The 17,694-nt window shown below is 43.9% G+C and overlaps 1 protein-coding gene across 1 annotated transcript in view; it reads left to right on the top strand.

Moving 5' to 3' along the window:
• Snx1 (sorting nexin 1) overlaps window positions 1-17,694 on the top strand; it is a 35,885-nt gene that overhangs the window by 12,107 nt on the left and 6,084 nt on the right. The window contains exons 2-10 of the mRNA XM_048332838.1: window positions 1,766-1,877; window positions 4,030-4,157; window positions 5,148-5,214; window positions 8,067-8,110; window positions 10,447-10,588; window positions 12,861-12,939; window positions 13,314-13,389; window positions 16,139-16,252; window positions 16,455-16,548. Of these exons, the coding sequence (XP_048188795.1) occupies window positions 1,766-1,877; window positions 4,030-4,157; window positions 5,148-5,214; window positions 8,067-8,110; window positions 10,447-10,588; window positions 12,861-12,939; window positions 13,314-13,389; window positions 16,139-16,252; window positions 16,455-16,548 (856 nt within the window). The remainder of the gene's footprint in view (window positions 1-1,765; window positions 1,878-4,029; window positions 4,158-5,147; window positions 5,215-8,066; window positions 8,111-10,446; window positions 10,589-12,860; window positions 12,940-13,313; window positions 13,390-16,138; window positions 16,253-16,454; window positions 16,549-17,694) is intronic.

The following is a 17,694-nucleotide window of genomic DNA, read 5'->3' as shown; positions in this document are numbered from 1 at the left end:
AAGCTGTTGAGGACAGGATCATTACGTCTGGCGGAATTGCTATTAGCAGTCAAGCATGTGGAAACAAAGTGCTCATTGAACATTATTAACATAGAAAAATGAAAACATTATTTTCTAATATATTCAAATATAGGCCACAGTATTTTTCCTGGAAAGGCAAGCCCTTTATAGTAATGAAGCCATTTGCAGGACAGACTCAGAGAACCCAAACAGAGCTGTCATTTCACTTTGTTCACTTTGGCTCAGGAAAGCCCTGTCTCTGGGGAACAAACTCCCTCCATTTGTTAAGGAAATGTTTCAGAAGAGATTCTTGAAGGCAGGTTTTTGTTAACTGATTTGGCCTTAGGGTCTGACTTAAAAAACCCTGCTATATCACCCACTGGCTTTGGAAGCCAGTTTCCCAGCTTTCCTTTTGTATGCTGTACAATCTGGCTTTGTTCACTCTGGATGGGTCTAGGGATCCACCCTGCCCTTGTTTGTGGCTTGTCGTTGAACTTTTCATAAAGGCCATCATACACTGACTGAATTTTCACCATGTGCTGATGAGGTGGGGCATGACTGGTTTTTATCTCCAGCCCAACAGAGTGTCATGGAAATATCTGAATTAAGGATGAAAATAATAAGGCATATTTACAAACATTTTTTTTTTTTTTGCTAGTCCTGGGCCAGGGCCTGAGCACTGTCCCTGGCTTCTTTTTGCCACTTGAGCCACAGCACCACTTCTGGCTGTTTTCTGTGTATGTGGTGCTGGGGAATTGAACCCAGGGCCTCATGTATACGAGGCAAGCACTCTTGCCACTAGGCCATATCCCTAGCCCCTTACAAACATTTTTTTTTCTTTGCCAGTCCTGGCCTTGAACTTCAGGGCCTGAGCACTGTCCCTGGCTTCCTTTTTTGCTCAAGGCTAGCACTCTACCACTGGAGCCACAGCGCCACTTCTGGCCTTTTTCTATATATGTGGTGCTGGGGAATCAAACCAAGGGCCTCATATATATGAGGCAAACTCTCTCGCCACTAGGCCATATTCCCAGCACAAACAACATTTGATGAAAAGTTTTCTATCTTCCTTTACTAGTCAGGTGGGTTTCAAGGAACTCGTTGAGCCAACACCACAAAGGAAACCAGGGTCAAAGCTTAATTATGAACCAGGCTCTGGCTTACTAAGCAGTCTGAGATCTCATGATCGTGGTTCAAAGCTAACCAGGACAGGACAGCCCCTGAGACTCTTATCTCCAGTAAATTTCCAAAAGAAAAAAAATCATAAGAGGTGCTATGGCTCAAAGTGGTAGAGTGCTAGCCTTGAGCAAAACAAGTTCAGGGACAGCACCCATTCCCTGAGTTCAAGCCCCTGGACTCACACACACATAGTATGAGGTCCTGGTCACTACATTGCCCCATCAGCATTGAGAAGTATAAAGATCATCCATGGGTTGAGAGAAAACATTTGGACAGACAATTTGACAACTTATCTGTGTATACATGTCCCCATGTGTCATGTGCTTTGAGCTATGGCATTTCAGCAATGGCCTGGCTATAAAAAATTAACTTGTATGGAATTATTTTTGCTGTGATTGCTAGAGCAGCAGTATTTACCCTTTTTTGCTTTTAACTGAGTGACTTGCCACTTACCACAGTAGTTAAGAGATCCTTGTCTTCTGCTCATACCTGTGGGAGTAGCAGAGGGATGTGTCAGAGGTCATTTTCTAGGCAGGCTGGGTTTGCTGCAAATGGTACTGTTTTATTCAGAGTATCTCTTTGTCATCAGAGTAAGCCCCAGTCTCCAAAGAGTGCTTCGTCTCTTTTTCCCATCAACAATGGCTCCAAAGAAAATGGGATTCATGAGGAACAGGACCAAGAGCCACAGGATCTCTTTGCAGGCAAGTACAGACTCCAAACTTAGGAGCTTTCTGATTGGCTTTGTCAAGTTGCTGCATTAAAGTAAAAACGTGTGTGTGTGTGTGTGTGTGTGTGTGTGTGTGTGTGTGTGTGTGGTGTGGAATATAACTTTATGTAAGATGCTAATGTAGATGAGTGCCAGTGGCTTATGCCTGTAATCATAGGAATTGAGGAGTTCTGAGATCTAAGGATTGAGGTTTGAAGCCAGCCCAGGCAGGGAAGTCCATAATACTCTTACCACCAATTAACTAGCAAAAAGCCAAAAGTAGAGCTGTGGTTCCAGTGGTAGCATGCCAGCGTTGAGTAGAAAAAGCCAAGCCGAAGGCACAAGGTCCTGAATTCAAAACCTAGTGCTAGGGCTGGGGATATAGCCTAGTGGCAAGAGTGCCTGCCTTGGATACACGAGGCCCTAGGTTCGATTCCCCAGCACCACATATACAGAAAACGGCCAGAAGCGGCGCTGTGGCTCAAGAGGCAGAGTGCTAGCCTTGAGCGGGAAGAAGCCAGGGACAGTGCTCAGGCCCTGAGTCCAAGGCCCAGAACTGGCCAAAAAACAAAAAAACAAAACAAAACAAAAAAAAACCTAGTGCTGGTGCCAAAACAAAACAATGCGGTCTTCAGGTATAGCAAACTGCCCTTTCCCAGGTATGGGTCCTTTCTTTTTCTTTTTTCTTTTCCTTTCTGATCCTAGAATTTGAACTCAGGGCCTGGGTGCTGTCCCAAAGCTTTTTTGCTCAAGGTTAGCATTTTACCACTTGAGCCGCAGCTTCACTTCCAACTTTTCTGGTGGTTAATTAGAGGTAAGAGTCTCACAGACTTTCTTGTCCAGGCTGACTTTGAACTATGATTCTCAGATCTCAGCCTCCTAAGTAGCTACTATTACAGCTGTGAGCCACTGGCACTAAGGTATTGGTCCATTTTTTTTTCTAGCGTCTATTTTCCTGACTCTTTCTTCAATAGTTTTTACTGGTAGTATGTTTTCCTCTTCTATCATATTGGTTTGTAGGGCTGGTAACCAAACATTGTTCTTTTACAAGTAATTATAAGAATAAATAGACTTTACTCTTAGGAGAAGAATACAAAGGCACAATGCCTACATGCAACTGATAATACAAAATAATATTTATTGAAATAAACTCCAGGAAATGGAAAGAAGAGGTTTTTGTTCCCTTTGTTGCTGTTTTGTTTTCTTTTCTTTTTATGTTGTTTGTTCATTTACTTGTCTTTTGGGAGGGTAAAGGGGAGGCACAGAAATGAAGGGAGAAAGGGTGAGCAAATGCAGCAGTGGTACTCACTAGAAACTATGTTGAGAATGGACTTTACAAGCTATGGGTGGGGATGGAAGGGAAAAACGGAGAAAGCAAGGAAAGAGGTGACATTGTCGAACAAGAAATGTACTCATTATCTGACTTATGTACCTAACCCCTTTGTAAATCATCTTTATTTTAATTTTTTCAAATTTTAAAGAATAAATAGACTTCACAAAAGGTTCTAAAGGGATACTCTGTAGTGGGTATGGTGGCACATGCCTGTAATGCAGCCACTTGGGAGACAGAGGATCTTGAGTTTGAGGCCAGCCCAGATATTACTGAGATCCTGTCTTAAAAAACTATAAAATAAAAGAGTTGGAGAGTTGGATGGCATAAGTGATAGAGTATTTGCCTAGCATGCCTAAGGCCCTGATCATTCCTCAATACTGAGAGAAAGAGGGTGGGGGGGAGAGAGAGAGAGAGAGAGAGAGAGAGAGAGAGAGAGAGAGAGAGAGAGAGAGTGTGTGTGTGTGTGTGTGTGTGTGTGTGACAGTGACAGACAGACACTGAGACTCCCAAATGGAAAATTGCATTGATCTTCACAAAGTTCTAAGTAGGTGAGGGTAGCTGAGTGATTTTGTTTGGAAAGGAAAGGAAGAGGGTGCTCTATTAAGCCCTTGCTAAAAGACTGGGCTCCTCCTCTCCATCCTCCCTTTTGATCCATGTAAAAATTTCATGACTGACTTTTTTTGGATAATGAGAGCCTCCGTGGTATTAAGAGCACTTGCTACTACTGTTCTTGTATGTCTTGGCTCTAGAACTGGTGTTGTGCTTTTGAAGACCCATTATTGACCTTCATTTTAAAATATCAACTGTGTTTTAGATGCCACCGTGGAACTATCCCTGGATAGCACACAAAATAATCAGAAGAAAGGTCCGGCCAAAATGCTCATTTCTCCTCCTCCACAGGAAGCTACAAATTCTTCCAAGCCCCAGCCAAGCTATGAGGAGGTGAGAATCTGTGCTGTTGCTCTTTCTTGCTTTGGGGATTTTAGGATCTGTTTGCTGCTCATCTGATGTTCAACTGAGTGTGACCTTGAGAAAATATTTATGACTCCTGAAGGAGACCTATGGTTAATGGACAACCAGAATCCAATAAAGGACTCTTTCTTGCACAGTGTATCTATTGCCTAGAGGACAGTACAAAGTCTTTTAATGGCCACTAATGGTTTCTAGTGTCTGAGGCCCCCATCTATAGAGATAAAGTGAATCCTTACTCTCTTCTTAACTTGAGAAAGGCCTGGTCTTCCCAAACATGGTAATTATTCATTGTCATCAAAATAAGGGTTGTTGTTGGTGGTGGTGGTGGTGGTGGTGTGTGTGTGTGTGTGTGTGTGTGTGTGTATGTTTTGTCAGTCCTGGAGCTTGAACTCAGGGCCTGAACACTGTCCCTGGCTTCTTTTTGCTCAAGGCTAGCACTCTGCCACTTGAGGCATGGCACCACTTCTGGTCTTTTCTATGTATGTAGTGCTGAGGAATCGAACTCAGGGCTTCATGTATACGAGGCAAGCACTCTTGCCACTAGGCCATATTCCCAGCCCCCAAAATAAGTTGTTTTTTTTTGTTTGTTTGTTTTGTTTTGTCCTGGGGCTTGAACTCAGGGCCTGAGCACTGTCCCTGGCTTCTTTTTACTCAAAGCTAGCACTTTGCCACTTGAGCTACAGCGCCACTTCTGGCCGTTTTCTGTATATGTGGTGCTGGGGAATTGAACCCAAGGCTTCTTGTATACGAGACAAGCACTCTTGCCACTAGGCCATATCCCCAGCCCCCCAAAATAAGGTTTTAAGGGAATAGATGCAACAAAGATCTTTGTGCTGTCTTCCTACTTAAAATTGTAGGAGTTGATTCATTGGGAATGGACAAAGGACAAATGGACACTTGATTTGCAGTAGGGTACATTAGAATTTAATAGCTCTTATGATTTGTCTTTTCTTTACAAAGCTAGAGGAAGAAGAGCAAGAAGACCAGTTTGACTTGACAGTGGGTATTACTGATCCTGAGAAGATAGGTAAGTGGTAATGGGGCTGTGGGAAGCATGGCTAGCTTTCTTGGGGTTGGCTACCTCCAGAGCAGAGTCAGCCAGTGAGCCCTTCCTCAGTTATCTCTACTGGAAGTGAAAGTATATCCCTACCTATGATTCCAAGGCCAGAGATGGCACTTACCCAAGATTTTCATGGACGTTAGGGAGTCAAATCAGAGACACCAAATACTATCGGAACCCTTTTTTATGTGTGTGTGCCAGGTCTGGGGCTTGGATTCAGGGCCTGGGCACTGTCCCTGAGGGTTTTTTTGTTTTGTTCAAGGCTAATGCTCTACCACTTGATCCGTATCTCCACTTCTAGCTTTAGGGTGGTTAATTGGAGATAAGTGTCTCACAAACTTGGCTGCCCAAGTTGGCTTCAGAACTCAGTATAGGCATGAGGCCTTGGCTCTTGGTTACTTTACTGGTAGGTTTTATATACACTTTCCCTGACACTTCCTTAGTTGCAGGCACTAAATTATGGGATTAAACATGTCTGTTCTCCAGTGGCTGGGCTAGTGCCAAGTGGCTGAGTGCTTACCTAGTATGGATAGGGGCTGGGGATATGGCCTAGTGGCTAGAGTGCCTGCCTCGTATTCATGAGGCCCTGGGTTCAATTCCCCAGCACCACATATACAGAAAATGGCCAGAAGTGGCGCTGTGGCTCAAGTGGCAGAGTGCTAGCCTTGAGCAAAAAGAAGCCAGGGACAGTGCTCAGGCCCTGAGTCCAAGCCCCAGGACTGGCCAAAAAAAAAAAAAAAAAAAAAAAACCTAGCATGGATACAGCTCTGGCTTCCATCACTATTACTAAATAATAAACAAAAAAGCATTCACATTGCATTACAGTGGATGAAATTTGAATACTACTTCTATAAAGTAAATTTAGATTTCTTTTAAAGGCAGTAGTAAACATCCTTAGTATTGGGCAATGTAATATTAGTGGTTTAGAAGAGAACTAAAGATGATGATGAATACAAAGTGTTGTGCCAAGTCGCAAGACCACCCCCAAGAAGACCACCGAGATTCAGACACTCCGAAATGCAAAAGCAAGGCAAGGCTTTATTTAACGAGCTGCCAACTCGGGCCTCGTCCTACCCACCGACACAGCAGAGGTTAGGAGGAAGCCCCGAGCTGTGATTACACAGGGCTTATAAAGGCAAAGAACAAGGTTACAACAATCAGGTGTGCAAGCAAGATTAGGACACAGGTACAAATCTGATTGGCTCAGGGTTTAATTCTAAAATGGGGTTCATGTGGCTGGCACTTCAAAAGTAATTTCTATTTATTTATTTTTTATTTTTTGCCAGTCCTGGGCTCAGGGCCTGAGCACTGTCCCTGGCTTCTTTTTGCTCAAGACTACCACTCTGCCACTTGAGCCACAGCGCCACTTCTGGCCGTTCTCTATACATGTGGTGCTGGGGAATCAAACCCAGGGCTTCATGTATACGAGGTGAGCGCTCTACCACTAGGCCATATTCCCAGCCCCACAAAGTAATTTCTGAAATGTGTGTGTATATATTTTTTTTGGTGGTGGGGGGTGGTCGGTCATGGGGCTTGAACTCTAGGCCTGGGCACTGCCCCTAAGCTCTTCATCTCAAGACTAGTGTTCTACCACTTGAACCATAGCACCACTTCCAGTTTTCTGTGGTTAATTGGAGGTAAAAGTCTCATGGACTTTCTTGCCCAGGCTGGCTTTGAACCGCAATCTTCAGATCTCTGAGTAGCAAGGATTACAGGCGTGAGCCTTCTGAGTAGCAAGGATTACAGGCGTGAGCCACCAGCACCCAGCTATAATTGGTTTTATACATACTTTAGGTAGAGTTTGGCGAGGTGAAACAGGCATGTACTATAGTCCTGTATGACTTCCACCTTCTCTACCTACTTAGAAAAGCAAGCATTTTCAGCCACCTCACTGAAAGCAAATTGTAAAATATCACCCATTAGTGCTTTTTCTTCCCCTGGCCTCTCACCCCTACTTCAGAACCAGTTCATGAACTCAAGTCATTGTTGACCTAGGCTTTCCTGTTTGATGTGGAACAGGAATCCAGGGCAAGGGAGGAAGGAAGCAAAACCAGTCCCAAGCACCATAGTCCCGCACTGGAGCTGTCTGTCTAGATTCCAATGTATGTCTTCTCAGTGCTCAGGGAGTCAATGGTGCCTTTATCTCCCTAAGTGGTCTAGGTCAGGACTGTACCCCAGAGAAAAACAGTTGCTTGAATCCCAGATTCTTTAACAGTCAAAGGCTTCTTCATCAAATAATCCCTCCAGAAAAAGGAGATGTGTATGACATCGGGCAGTCCAAGTATCTTCCTGCCAGGCCCTTCGCTCTAAGTGAGCGTGCTAGATCAGAAAGGTCAGTGTCCCCAGCCCTGGAGGAGGGGGCTGAGATGGGCTTTCTGAAAGAGCAAAGTGAGCCCAGAGCTAGCCTGGGCTAGGACTACTTGTTTCCTTTTACATCAGTTGCTTCCTTCTCCTCCTGCTTTCATACAGCAAGAGAATTGTTTGGTTTCGGACAGATGTGTGTAACCAGCCCAAATATTGGCATGGTAACAACCAATGGATTGTCAGTCTGCAGCGCTGCTTTGTGGAGGGGGTAAATGGAGCCTGGCTTTGGAACAGGAGGCTGACTCTCTTGTCTAACGAACTGGTGTCCAGCCAGCATCCGTGGGCCATGTATCCATAGCGGGATCAAGGCAAAGCAGGAACTGGATTTCAGGATTTCAGATAAGACTTAGAGATGAGCCAGTCCATCTTCTATAGGGCTCCTGGTCAGATGTTAGCAGATTAGCACTGCTTTGGCTTAGAAGCTAATCCTTTCCTGCTCTCTTGTTCTTCCCCAGGGGATGGTATGAATGCCTACGTAGCCTACAAAGTTACCACACAGGTGAGTCCCCGAGACCCTGCCTGATGATCGCCGCCCACCAAGAAAGTTGCATTCAGATTATTTACGGGTGTCCTTTGGTTTCTTTCTCAACATCTTCTTTGACCCTTAGTCAAGGTGGATCAGGCCTGTATTCCTTCAGTGATCTGTGGGTATCCAGATGGAACTTTTCAATGTTCTTCCAAAAAGCTAACACCTCAGTGTAGAACTTGTGTGGATCTTGTAGTAAGACCTTCAGCCTATCTGATTTGGCCCACCTTTCTTAGAATTATGTGGCATGGAGTATTTACTTGTAAATGAAAATCGTTATCTGTTAAAAAAAAAAATACCGGGCTGGGGATATAGCCTAGTGGCAAGAGTGCCTGCCTCAGATACACGAGGCCCTAGGTTCGATTCCCCAGCACCACATATACAGAAAACGGCCAGAAGCGGCGCTGTGGCTCAAGTGGCGGAGTGCTAGCCTTGAGCGGGAAGAAGCCAGGGACAGTGCTCAGGCCCGGAGTCCAAGGCCCAGGACTGGCCAAAAAAATAAAAAAAAAAAATAAAAAAAAAAATACCCATGACACTTTGAAGGTCAATGTCGAACAGCTTAGACATTTCTTTTGTCAGATTACTCATTTCTCTTGGCTTTGGTTTGCTTTTAATCCATTAGCCAAGTTGACAAGGGATGAATTGGTTATAGGTGGCCGTAGAAATCTACCTTAAAGCAGAATGCAACACTGATTTATTTAGAGGATGTGTTCTAAGAATAAAACTATATTTGAACTATATAATCCTATATATTTTATTTTAGTTTTAGTTTTTGGTGCCATTTCTGGGGCTTGAACTCTGGGCCTGGGCACTGTCCTTCAGCTTTTGTGTTCAAGGCTAGCACTCATACCACTTGAGCTATAGCTCCACTTTTTTGTAGTTAATTGGAGATAACAGTCTCATAGGCATTTCTGGCCTGCCTATGAACCTTGATCCTCAGATCTTATCCTCCTGAGTAGCTATGATTACAGGCAAGAGCCACAAGTGCCTGACCTATTTTTATTTATTTATTTTTGGCAATATGCGGCCTTGTGCTTTCTATGCATACATATACTCTACCACTTGAGCCATAATTTTATGTGGTAGTTATTTTCAAGTAAAGTTTTGCTTTTGCCTGGTGCTGGTCTCAGACCACAATTCTTCCATATAGCTGAGGTACTACTCGGTGGTACCACTGTGTTTGGCTTGTACCATTTTTGCCTGGCCTTGAACTGTGAGCTTCCCAATCTCTCTTCCCTAGTAGATGGAATTACAGGTGTGTGCCATTCATTGTGCACAGCTATATTTTATTTTATGCATTTAAAATCTTTTTCTTTTTTCTTTCTTTCTCTCTCTTTTTTATTTTTTATTTTTTTTTTTCCAGTCCTGGGCCTTGGTCTCAGGGCCTGAGCACCATCCCTGGCTTCTTCCCACTCAAGGCTAGCACTCTGCCACCTGAGCCACAGCGCCCCTTCTGGCCATTTTCCATATATGTGGTGCTGGGGAATGGAGAGCTTCATGTGTAGGAGGCAAGCACTCTTGCCACTAGGCCATATTCCCAGCCCTCTTTCTCTTTTTTTTTTTTTTTTTTTTTTTTGCCAGTCTTGGAGCTTCAGCTCTGGGCCTGGGTGCTGTCCCTGAGCTTCTAATTCTTAATAAGGCTTCTTACAGGTCCCAGACTGCTAAAGAAGACTATAATTCAGAAAAGTTCAGGGCTGGGAATGTGGCTTAGTTTTAGAGTGCTTGCCTAGCATGCATGAAGCCCTTGGTTCCAATTCCTCAGTACCACATAAACAGAAAAAGCCAGGAATGGTGCTGTGGCCCAAGTGGTGGAGTGCTAGCCTTTAGCAAAAAGAAGCTCAGGGACAGTGCCCAGGCCAAGTTCAAGCCCCAGGACTGGCAAAAAAAAAAACAAAACTCAAAAAGCCAGGTATCAGTGGTTCATGCCTGTAGCTATTCAGGGCTGAGATCTGAGGATCATGGTTCAAAGCCAGCCAAGCAGGAAAAGTGCTTGAGACTCTTTTATCTCCAGTGAACCACCAAAAAAAAAGCCAATGGTGGTCCTGTGGATCGAGTGATAGAATGCTAGCCTTGAGCTGAAAAAGCTAAGGGACAGTGCGCCCAGGCCCTGAGTTCAAGCCTCAGTATTGATACAGAAAAAAAGTTCAACAGATTTTTGTCTTTGAGAAAGTTATTGGCTAGGTGGCTCAGGGCAGGGATCTAGGAAATAGAGTCCTTTTCTGTTAGCTGGGTACTTTGAAGATAGTCATTTAACCTGGGTTTGAAATGAAATTACAGTTTGGGTTTGTTTGTTTGTTTCTATCCCAAAGACAAGCTTACCAATGTTCAGAAGTAAACAGTTTGCAGTGAAAAGAAGATTTAGTGACTTTCTGGGGCTTTATGAGAAGCTTTCAGAGAAGCACTCTCAGAATGGCTTTATTGTCCCTCCTCCACCTGAAAAGAGCCTAATAGGTAAGCCTGTGGCCTTCAGTTCCAAGTGGGTCTTTTCCTTTGTGTTCTTTCGGTGTAATGCCCTGACTGCCCCGTGTATGACATAGACTACTTCAGTTAGCAGCATGGAGTCTTGTGAATTTCAGAACAAAAGCATTTTAGAACCTTGTAATCTAGAGAGAAGGTCAGCATGTTTTGACATGTTCTCTTCCCTTGAGTACAGTAGAAGACTCTAGTTTTAGCCCCCACTTTTGTATTATTAACCAGAATCTCCTTTTTTTTTTTTTTTGTCAGTCATGTGGCTTGAACTCATGGCCTGGGCACTGTCCCTGAGGTCTTTTGCTCAAAGCTAGCACTCTACTACTTTGAGTCACAGCACCACTTCTGGCTTTCTGGTGGTTAGAGATAAGACTCTCATGAACCTTCCTGCCCCAGCTGGCTTTGAACCGAGATCTTGAATAGCTAGAATTACAGGCATGAGCCACTAGTGCCCAGCTTCTGTCTTTTTCTTTTCTTTTCTTTTCTTTTTGGTCCAAGATTGAGACTCAAACTTGCTATCTGATGCTTTCTCTCATTGGCTGACACCCTACCACCTGAACCACACCTCCAGCCCCCACAGTCTTTTTCTTTTCTTTTTTTTTTTTTGGCCAATCCTGGGGCTTGGTCTCAGGGCCTGAGCACTGTCCCTGGCTTCTTCTTGCTCAAGGCTAGCACTCTGCCACTTGAGCCACAGCGCCACTTCTGGCCATTTTCTGTATATGTGGTGCTGGGGAATCGAACCCAGGGCCTCATGTATACGAGGCAGGCACTCTTGCCACTAGGCCATATCCCCAGCCCTGCAGTTTTCTTATTTTCTAATGTTTGCTAGGCACATGCTCTCCCACTTGAGTTGTGTCCCAGTCCTTTCTACTGTTTATTAGTTTTGGAATTAGATCTTACATTTTTCCTGGTGTTGACCTCAGTCCTCTTTACGTACAGCCTTCCATATAGCTGGGGCCGCACATGTAGGCCACCACATCCAGCTTGGTTGCAATGGGGTCTCATTAATGTATGCTTGGGCTTGTCTCAAGGAATCCTCCCAGTCTCGGCCTCCTGAGTAGCTGGGATTACACACATGAGACACCATGTCTGGCTCTAATTTTGTCTTTTAGACAAGGTCTCATTATGTCTGGCCTTGAACTTGAGTTTCTTTTTCTGTCTCTGCCTCCTGAGTGCTGGGATTACAGGCATACTGAATCAGTCACAGCAAAGAGAACTATGCTCTCTTTCTGTCTCTCTCTCTCTCTGTCTCTTTCCTCGCTCTGCTTTCTGTCTTGTCTGTCCTCTTTCTCCTTTCTTTCCTCTTCTTTTTCTCCTCTTTCTCCTTCTTCTCCCTCTCCTCTCCCTCTTCTTCTCTCCCCTCCCCCCTCTCTGCTAAGGATCAGGTCTTTCATACATTAGGCATGTACTGTACCTACCACTGAGCTATATGCTCTGCACCAGGAATTTTAGATGATTGCAGTCCCCTCCAAGTTAAAATGTTCTAACTTGGTTGAAGTGATCAGAACAAACTTCCTCTTCCCATGGAGTGATTGTTAATTGTTCTCAGAATCTTGTGGCTTTTTGTTGTTGTTTTATTTTATTTTATTTGCCAGTCCCAGGGCTTGAACTCAGGGCTTGGGCACTGTTCCTGAGCTTCTTTTGCTCAAGGCCAGCATTGTACTACTTGAGCCACAGCACCACTTCTGGCTTTTTCTGTTTATGTGGTACTGAGGAATCGAACCCAGGGCTTCTTGCATGCTAGTCAAGCACTGTACCACTAAGCCACATTCCCAACCTATTGTTTTATCTTTAAGGAAATGTATAGAAAATGTAAATTCCAGAATTAGAACTTCAGTACTTGGAGACCAGCTTTAAAAATGACTCTTGCAAAAAAAAAAAATGACTCTTGCCAGGTACCAGTGACACATGCCTGTATTCCTAGCTACTCAGGAGGCTGAGATCTGAAGGTCACTGCACGAAGCCAGCTGGGGCAGGAAAGTCTGTGAGACTCTTATCCTCGATTAACCACCAGAAAAATCGAAAGTGGTGCTGTGGCTCAAAGTGGTAGACCGCTAATTTTGAGCAAAAAAAAAAAAAAGCTTAAGGACAGTCCTCAGGCCATGAGTTCAAGCTCCATGACTACCACCATCAACAACAAAAAGACCCTTGTGCAAAGAGCCCTTTGTCATGCCTTTTCTTGTAAGGCTGCTCTTGTGAACATTTTATTGTTGCCATGATTTCTAGTAATTTTGCTTCTTAAATCCTATCCAAGGCATGACAAAAGTAAAAGTTGGAAAGGAAGATTCTTCTTCTGCAGAATTTCTGGAAAAAAGGAGGGCTGCTCTAGAAAGGTAGGTCCCTTCCAGTGTCTTCCTGAGTATCTTGAGAATGAGTAAAGAGTTGGAATTGAGATTTAATTATACAGTGTATGTATCTTCCTGGTTTCTCTCACTGTGACCTTGTCATAGACTATATGTTTTTCATTATCCATCCTGAAGAAATAGTCATAGTTTCCCTCTTGGACAATCTAATATGAATGGCTCTGAGTTCCCTTCTGACCAGATACTTGGGTGGCTTTTAGAAATGTGAAGAACACAGCTTGATTATATGTATAAGCAGAGTCCTCCTTGTGTGCCTTCTCTGAGGATGTTTTAAAGTTGTGAAAGTACAGTACCCCTACTGGTACCTTCTGAGGTTAACCAGGTGATAACTCTTTACCTTCTAGATACCTTCAGAGAGTTGTGAATCACCCTACCATGTTACAGGACCCTGATGTCCGAGAGTTTTTAGAAAAAGAAGAGGTTAGTATTGTACAAAACTGAATATGATTATTTACATTGACTCCTAGTGAATCAACACTAGTTCAACCAGGCTAAGGAATGTGGGTCGGTGGTAGAGTGCTTGCCTAGCATACATGAAGCCCTGAGTTCAGTTCCTCAGCACCACATAAACAGAAAAGGCCAGAAGTGATGCTGTGGCTCAAGTGGTAGAGTGCTAGCCTTGAGCAAAGGATGCCCAGGGACATTGCCCAGGACTGGCAGAGACAGAGGGAGAAAGAAGGGAAGGGAAGAGAGGGAGGGAGGCAGGGAGGGAGAGGGAGGAAGGAAGAAAGAAGGAAGGAAGGAAGGAACCAACCAACCAACCACAGATCTGCCATGTAGCAAAAGTGCTAGATCAGGTGGTCTGTCTTCTTACCCACTTAAGGAGTGTGAAAATTCTAAAGAATTGAATAGACTACATCTGTATAATATGTCTTCTAGTCTCATAAACAGAAAATACATAGGACTATTAGTATATGGAAGCATATTGAGTTATAAAAGTGAAATGTAACTGGGTGTTGGTGGCTTACGCCTATAATCCTAGCTAATCAGAAGGCTGAGGTCTAAGGATCATGGTTCAAAGCCAGCTTGTACAGGAAAATCCATGAGATGTTTATCTCATTAGCTACCAAAAAGCCAGAATTGGCACTGTGGTACAAAGTGGTAGAGCACCAGCCTTCAATGAAAGAGCTCAGGAACAGCACCCTGAGTTCAAGCCCCATGACTGACCAAAAAAAAATGAAATATGAAATAGCATATAAATGTGTAGAAATGCAAATGTCATTGAGGATTAAAAGAAACTAGAATAAACAAATGTCTTAACTCAAAGCTAGAAAGAGGGTAAGTCAGGATAAAACTATCATTTATTTTCATATTTTTCTTTAATTTGCATGTTTGTTTATTTGCCAATCCTGGGCCTTGAACTCAGGGCCTAGGCATTAGCCTCTCTGTGCTCAAGGCTAGCTCTCTACCACTTGAGCCACAGCACCACAGCTTTTTCTGTGTATGTGGTACTGGAAGCAAACCCAGGGCTTTATGCGTGCTAGGCAAGCACTCTACCACTGAGCCATATTCCCAGCCCTGTATGTTACTTTAATAGTACTAAAATATATGGGAATTATTTTCCTCCAAATAAATATTTTAGTCAGGTACTAGTGGTTCATACCCATAATCCTAGCTAAAATTCGAAGGTTGTAGCTCAAAGACTCCATCTCCAGTTAACCACCAAAATGCCAAGATGAAGACATGGCAGAGTGCTGTGACCACAGAAGCCAAGCAAGAGTGCAAAGACTCAGTTCAAGCCCCAGAACCAGCACAAAATCAAATTTATTAAAAATTATTATAAATATTATAAATATAAAAATTTATAAAAATTATTATTAAAATAATAAATAATGACTTTTTTAATGCTGTAAAACTTTTAATTCTGCCTCTTGAGTATTTGTAAACCCACCCTTCCTTATTTTATACCTCCAGAGCAGAGTTTATTTTCATGGACACTGGCCTGATAGTTCTTTGGCATGGCAGCTGTCTTGGGTATTATAGGATGTTTGTGCCTCTGCCTCTCCACTGTAACAACAAAACCATCTCCAGACATTGCCAGATGTCCCCTACCAGACAAAATGTTTGCCATCTTGAGAACTACTGAAAAACTACTACAGAAAAGGCCAGAAGTGGCACAGTGGTTCAAGTGGTAGAGTGCTAGCCTTGAGCAAAAAAGACAGTGCCGGGCTGGGGATATGGCCTAGTGGCAAGAGTGCTTGCCCCGTATACATGAGGCCCTGGGTTCAATTCCCCAGCACCACATATATAGAAAATGGCCAGAAGTGGCGCTGTGACTCAAGTGGCAGAGTGCTAGCCTTGAGCAAAAAGAAGCCAGGGACAGTGCTCAGGCCCTGAGTCCAAGCCGCAGGACTGGCCAAAAAAAAAAACAAAAACAAACAAACAAAAAAGACAGTGCCCTGAGATCAAGCCCCAGGATTGGCAAAAAAAAAAAAAAAAGCTTCATTCTGAGTAAAATTATGCTATTGGCCTTAAGACATTGGTTTGATGAAGAATAGCACTGGAATTGAGTCATAATGTGACTTCAAACTCTCTCAAGACTTTGGAGAAGACAAGTCCAATTGTTTGCAGAATCTGTTGATCCAACATTTGTTGTGTAATTGTGTGTGTGTGGGGGGAAGGATCTCTTGCTGTTGCTTGGCGTTTTCCACTCAAGGCTGAAGAAGCCCTACCACTTGAGCTACGCCTCCAGTTCTGGCTTTCTGGTTGAATTGGAGATAAGGATCTCACAGATTTGTCTGCCCAAGCTGGCTTCAAACTTTGATTTTCATATCTCAATCTTCTGTGTAGCTAGGATTGCAGGCATGAGCCACCGATGCCCTGCCCCAGAAGAATCTTGACTTCTGACAAAAGTGTGCTTGTTGTTTATGCAGCTCATGCTTAAGTAACAGAATCTCCATGTGTAGGCGCCTAACACATTCTATTTTCTTTCTGCAAATGGCCTCGAAAGCTGCCATTTTAAAAAAATTATTTTAACATAGTTCTTTGACTTTTCTTTCTGTACCTAAAGAAGCTTTAGATTAAATTAACTGCCTTAAAATACAGTAATCTGTAGTTCAAATAATTTGCTTGGCAAGTCTTGGGCATGCCATCTGATGGATACTAATTCTTCCGAACCTGAAATAGGGGCAACAGATAACTTGGCCTCCCCGCCTTCTTGGTCTTGTAGCTGCCCCGGGCTGTGGGTACCCAGACATTGAGTGGTGCTGGTCTCCTTAAGATGTTCAACAAAGCTACAGATGCTGTAAGCAAAATGACCATCAAGATGAACGAATCAGACATCGTGAGTAGCCTGGGCCTCTCCCTTCCCTCTCCTCCTCCATGGTTAGAAGCCCTGAGAAAGGGGGCAATTTCTGAGGTTAGAGCCTTTTTTCCCCCTCTCCAATTAATGAAAAGTGTAGTCCCTTTGAGAACCCACTAAGAAAAAGACTGTGGTGTGTATGCATTGAGGAGCCCTCCACTGAAGCTGTGGGCTTGTGTTTCAGTGGTTCGAGGAGAAGCTCCAGGAGGTAGAGTGTGAGGAGCAGCGCCTGCGGAAGCTGCACGCTGTGGTAGAAATGCTCGTCACCCACAGGAAAGGTAACACCTTTGGAATGCACCTGGCTGGGACAGAGGCTTGTTTTCCATGAGCTGGAAAGAGAAGGGCATGCTGTTCCCAGCCCTCGGCCAGCCAAGTAGCAATCCTCAGCCCACCTGGCCCTTGATGTTCTGATTACAGAGATGTCCTGATCTCTTGGCGTGAGCATAACCCGGCCTCTGTGGGCTTGGACGTGCCCCCCAGGAGGGGTGCAGGCAGCCTGTCCCGGTACACAGTGACCAGGGAGGAGGGCTTCCGTTGACCTGGGTTAGTGGCTTACATCCAAAGTAATAGCACACACAATGGTTAGATATCAAGAAGGGTAATGTTACATAAGTCAAGTAATGAGTACATTTCTTTTTTGGACAATGTCGCCTCTTCCCTCGCTCTCCCCAGTTTTTCCCTCCTGTCCCTACCCATACGTTGCACAGTTGATTCTCAGCATAGTGTCAGCCCGGCACCACTGCTGCATGTGTTCACCCTTTGTCCCTCCCCTTCTGTGCTCTCCTCACCCTCCCAAAGACAAGAAAACATAAACACAACAAAGGAAAAAAAAACCTCTTGTTTCTATCTCCTGGCCCTCATCTCTCTCTGCTGAGATTTGCTTAAGAGCTAGTATTTTCCAAATTGGAAAGCTTTGTCTTCTCTGACTTACACATGATGATAAAGAAGTCTGGAAGTCATTCCACTAGCTTAAGCCCCATGGATAGGTTGGCCAAATGGCCCTGGGGCTTCTTGCCTTTAGCTAAGAATGGTTTTTAGTTACTTATTATTTAGAAGTACTGGGGATTGAACTTGGGACCTCCCACACAGGCAGTGCTCTGTTTATAATTTTTGTGTATGGGACCACAGCTTGAACTCATGGTCTGTCACTCTTACTCTCTTGACATTTTTGCTCATAGCTGGTGCTTTACCATTTAAACCACACCTCCAATCCTGTTTTTTAGATTTTTAAAGGGCAGAGTAGAAGGAGAAAAGTATTTACTAAGGGATTTATAATCTGTCCCTTTACTGAAAAACCTTGCCCTGCTCTAAAACATGAAAAAGAGTATTTTGTGTGTCTCTCTCCCTAGCAGACAGGCTATATAGTTCATCAGCTTTAGCATAAAATTAAGTCATTCATGTGACTTGTGGTTCTCTATGAATAT

The sequence above is a fragment of the Perognathus longimembris genome, chromosome 23 (assembly GCF_023159225.1).
Source record: "Perognathus longimembris pacificus isolate PPM17 chromosome 23, ASM2315922v1, whole genome shotgun sequence".
NCBI classification, from domain to species: Eukaryota; Metazoa; Chordata; class Mammalia; order Rodentia; family Heteromyidae; genus Perognathus; species Perognathus longimembris.
Note: the sequence above shows the minus strand (reverse complement) of the source record. Positions and strands in the feature narration are given on the sequence as shown.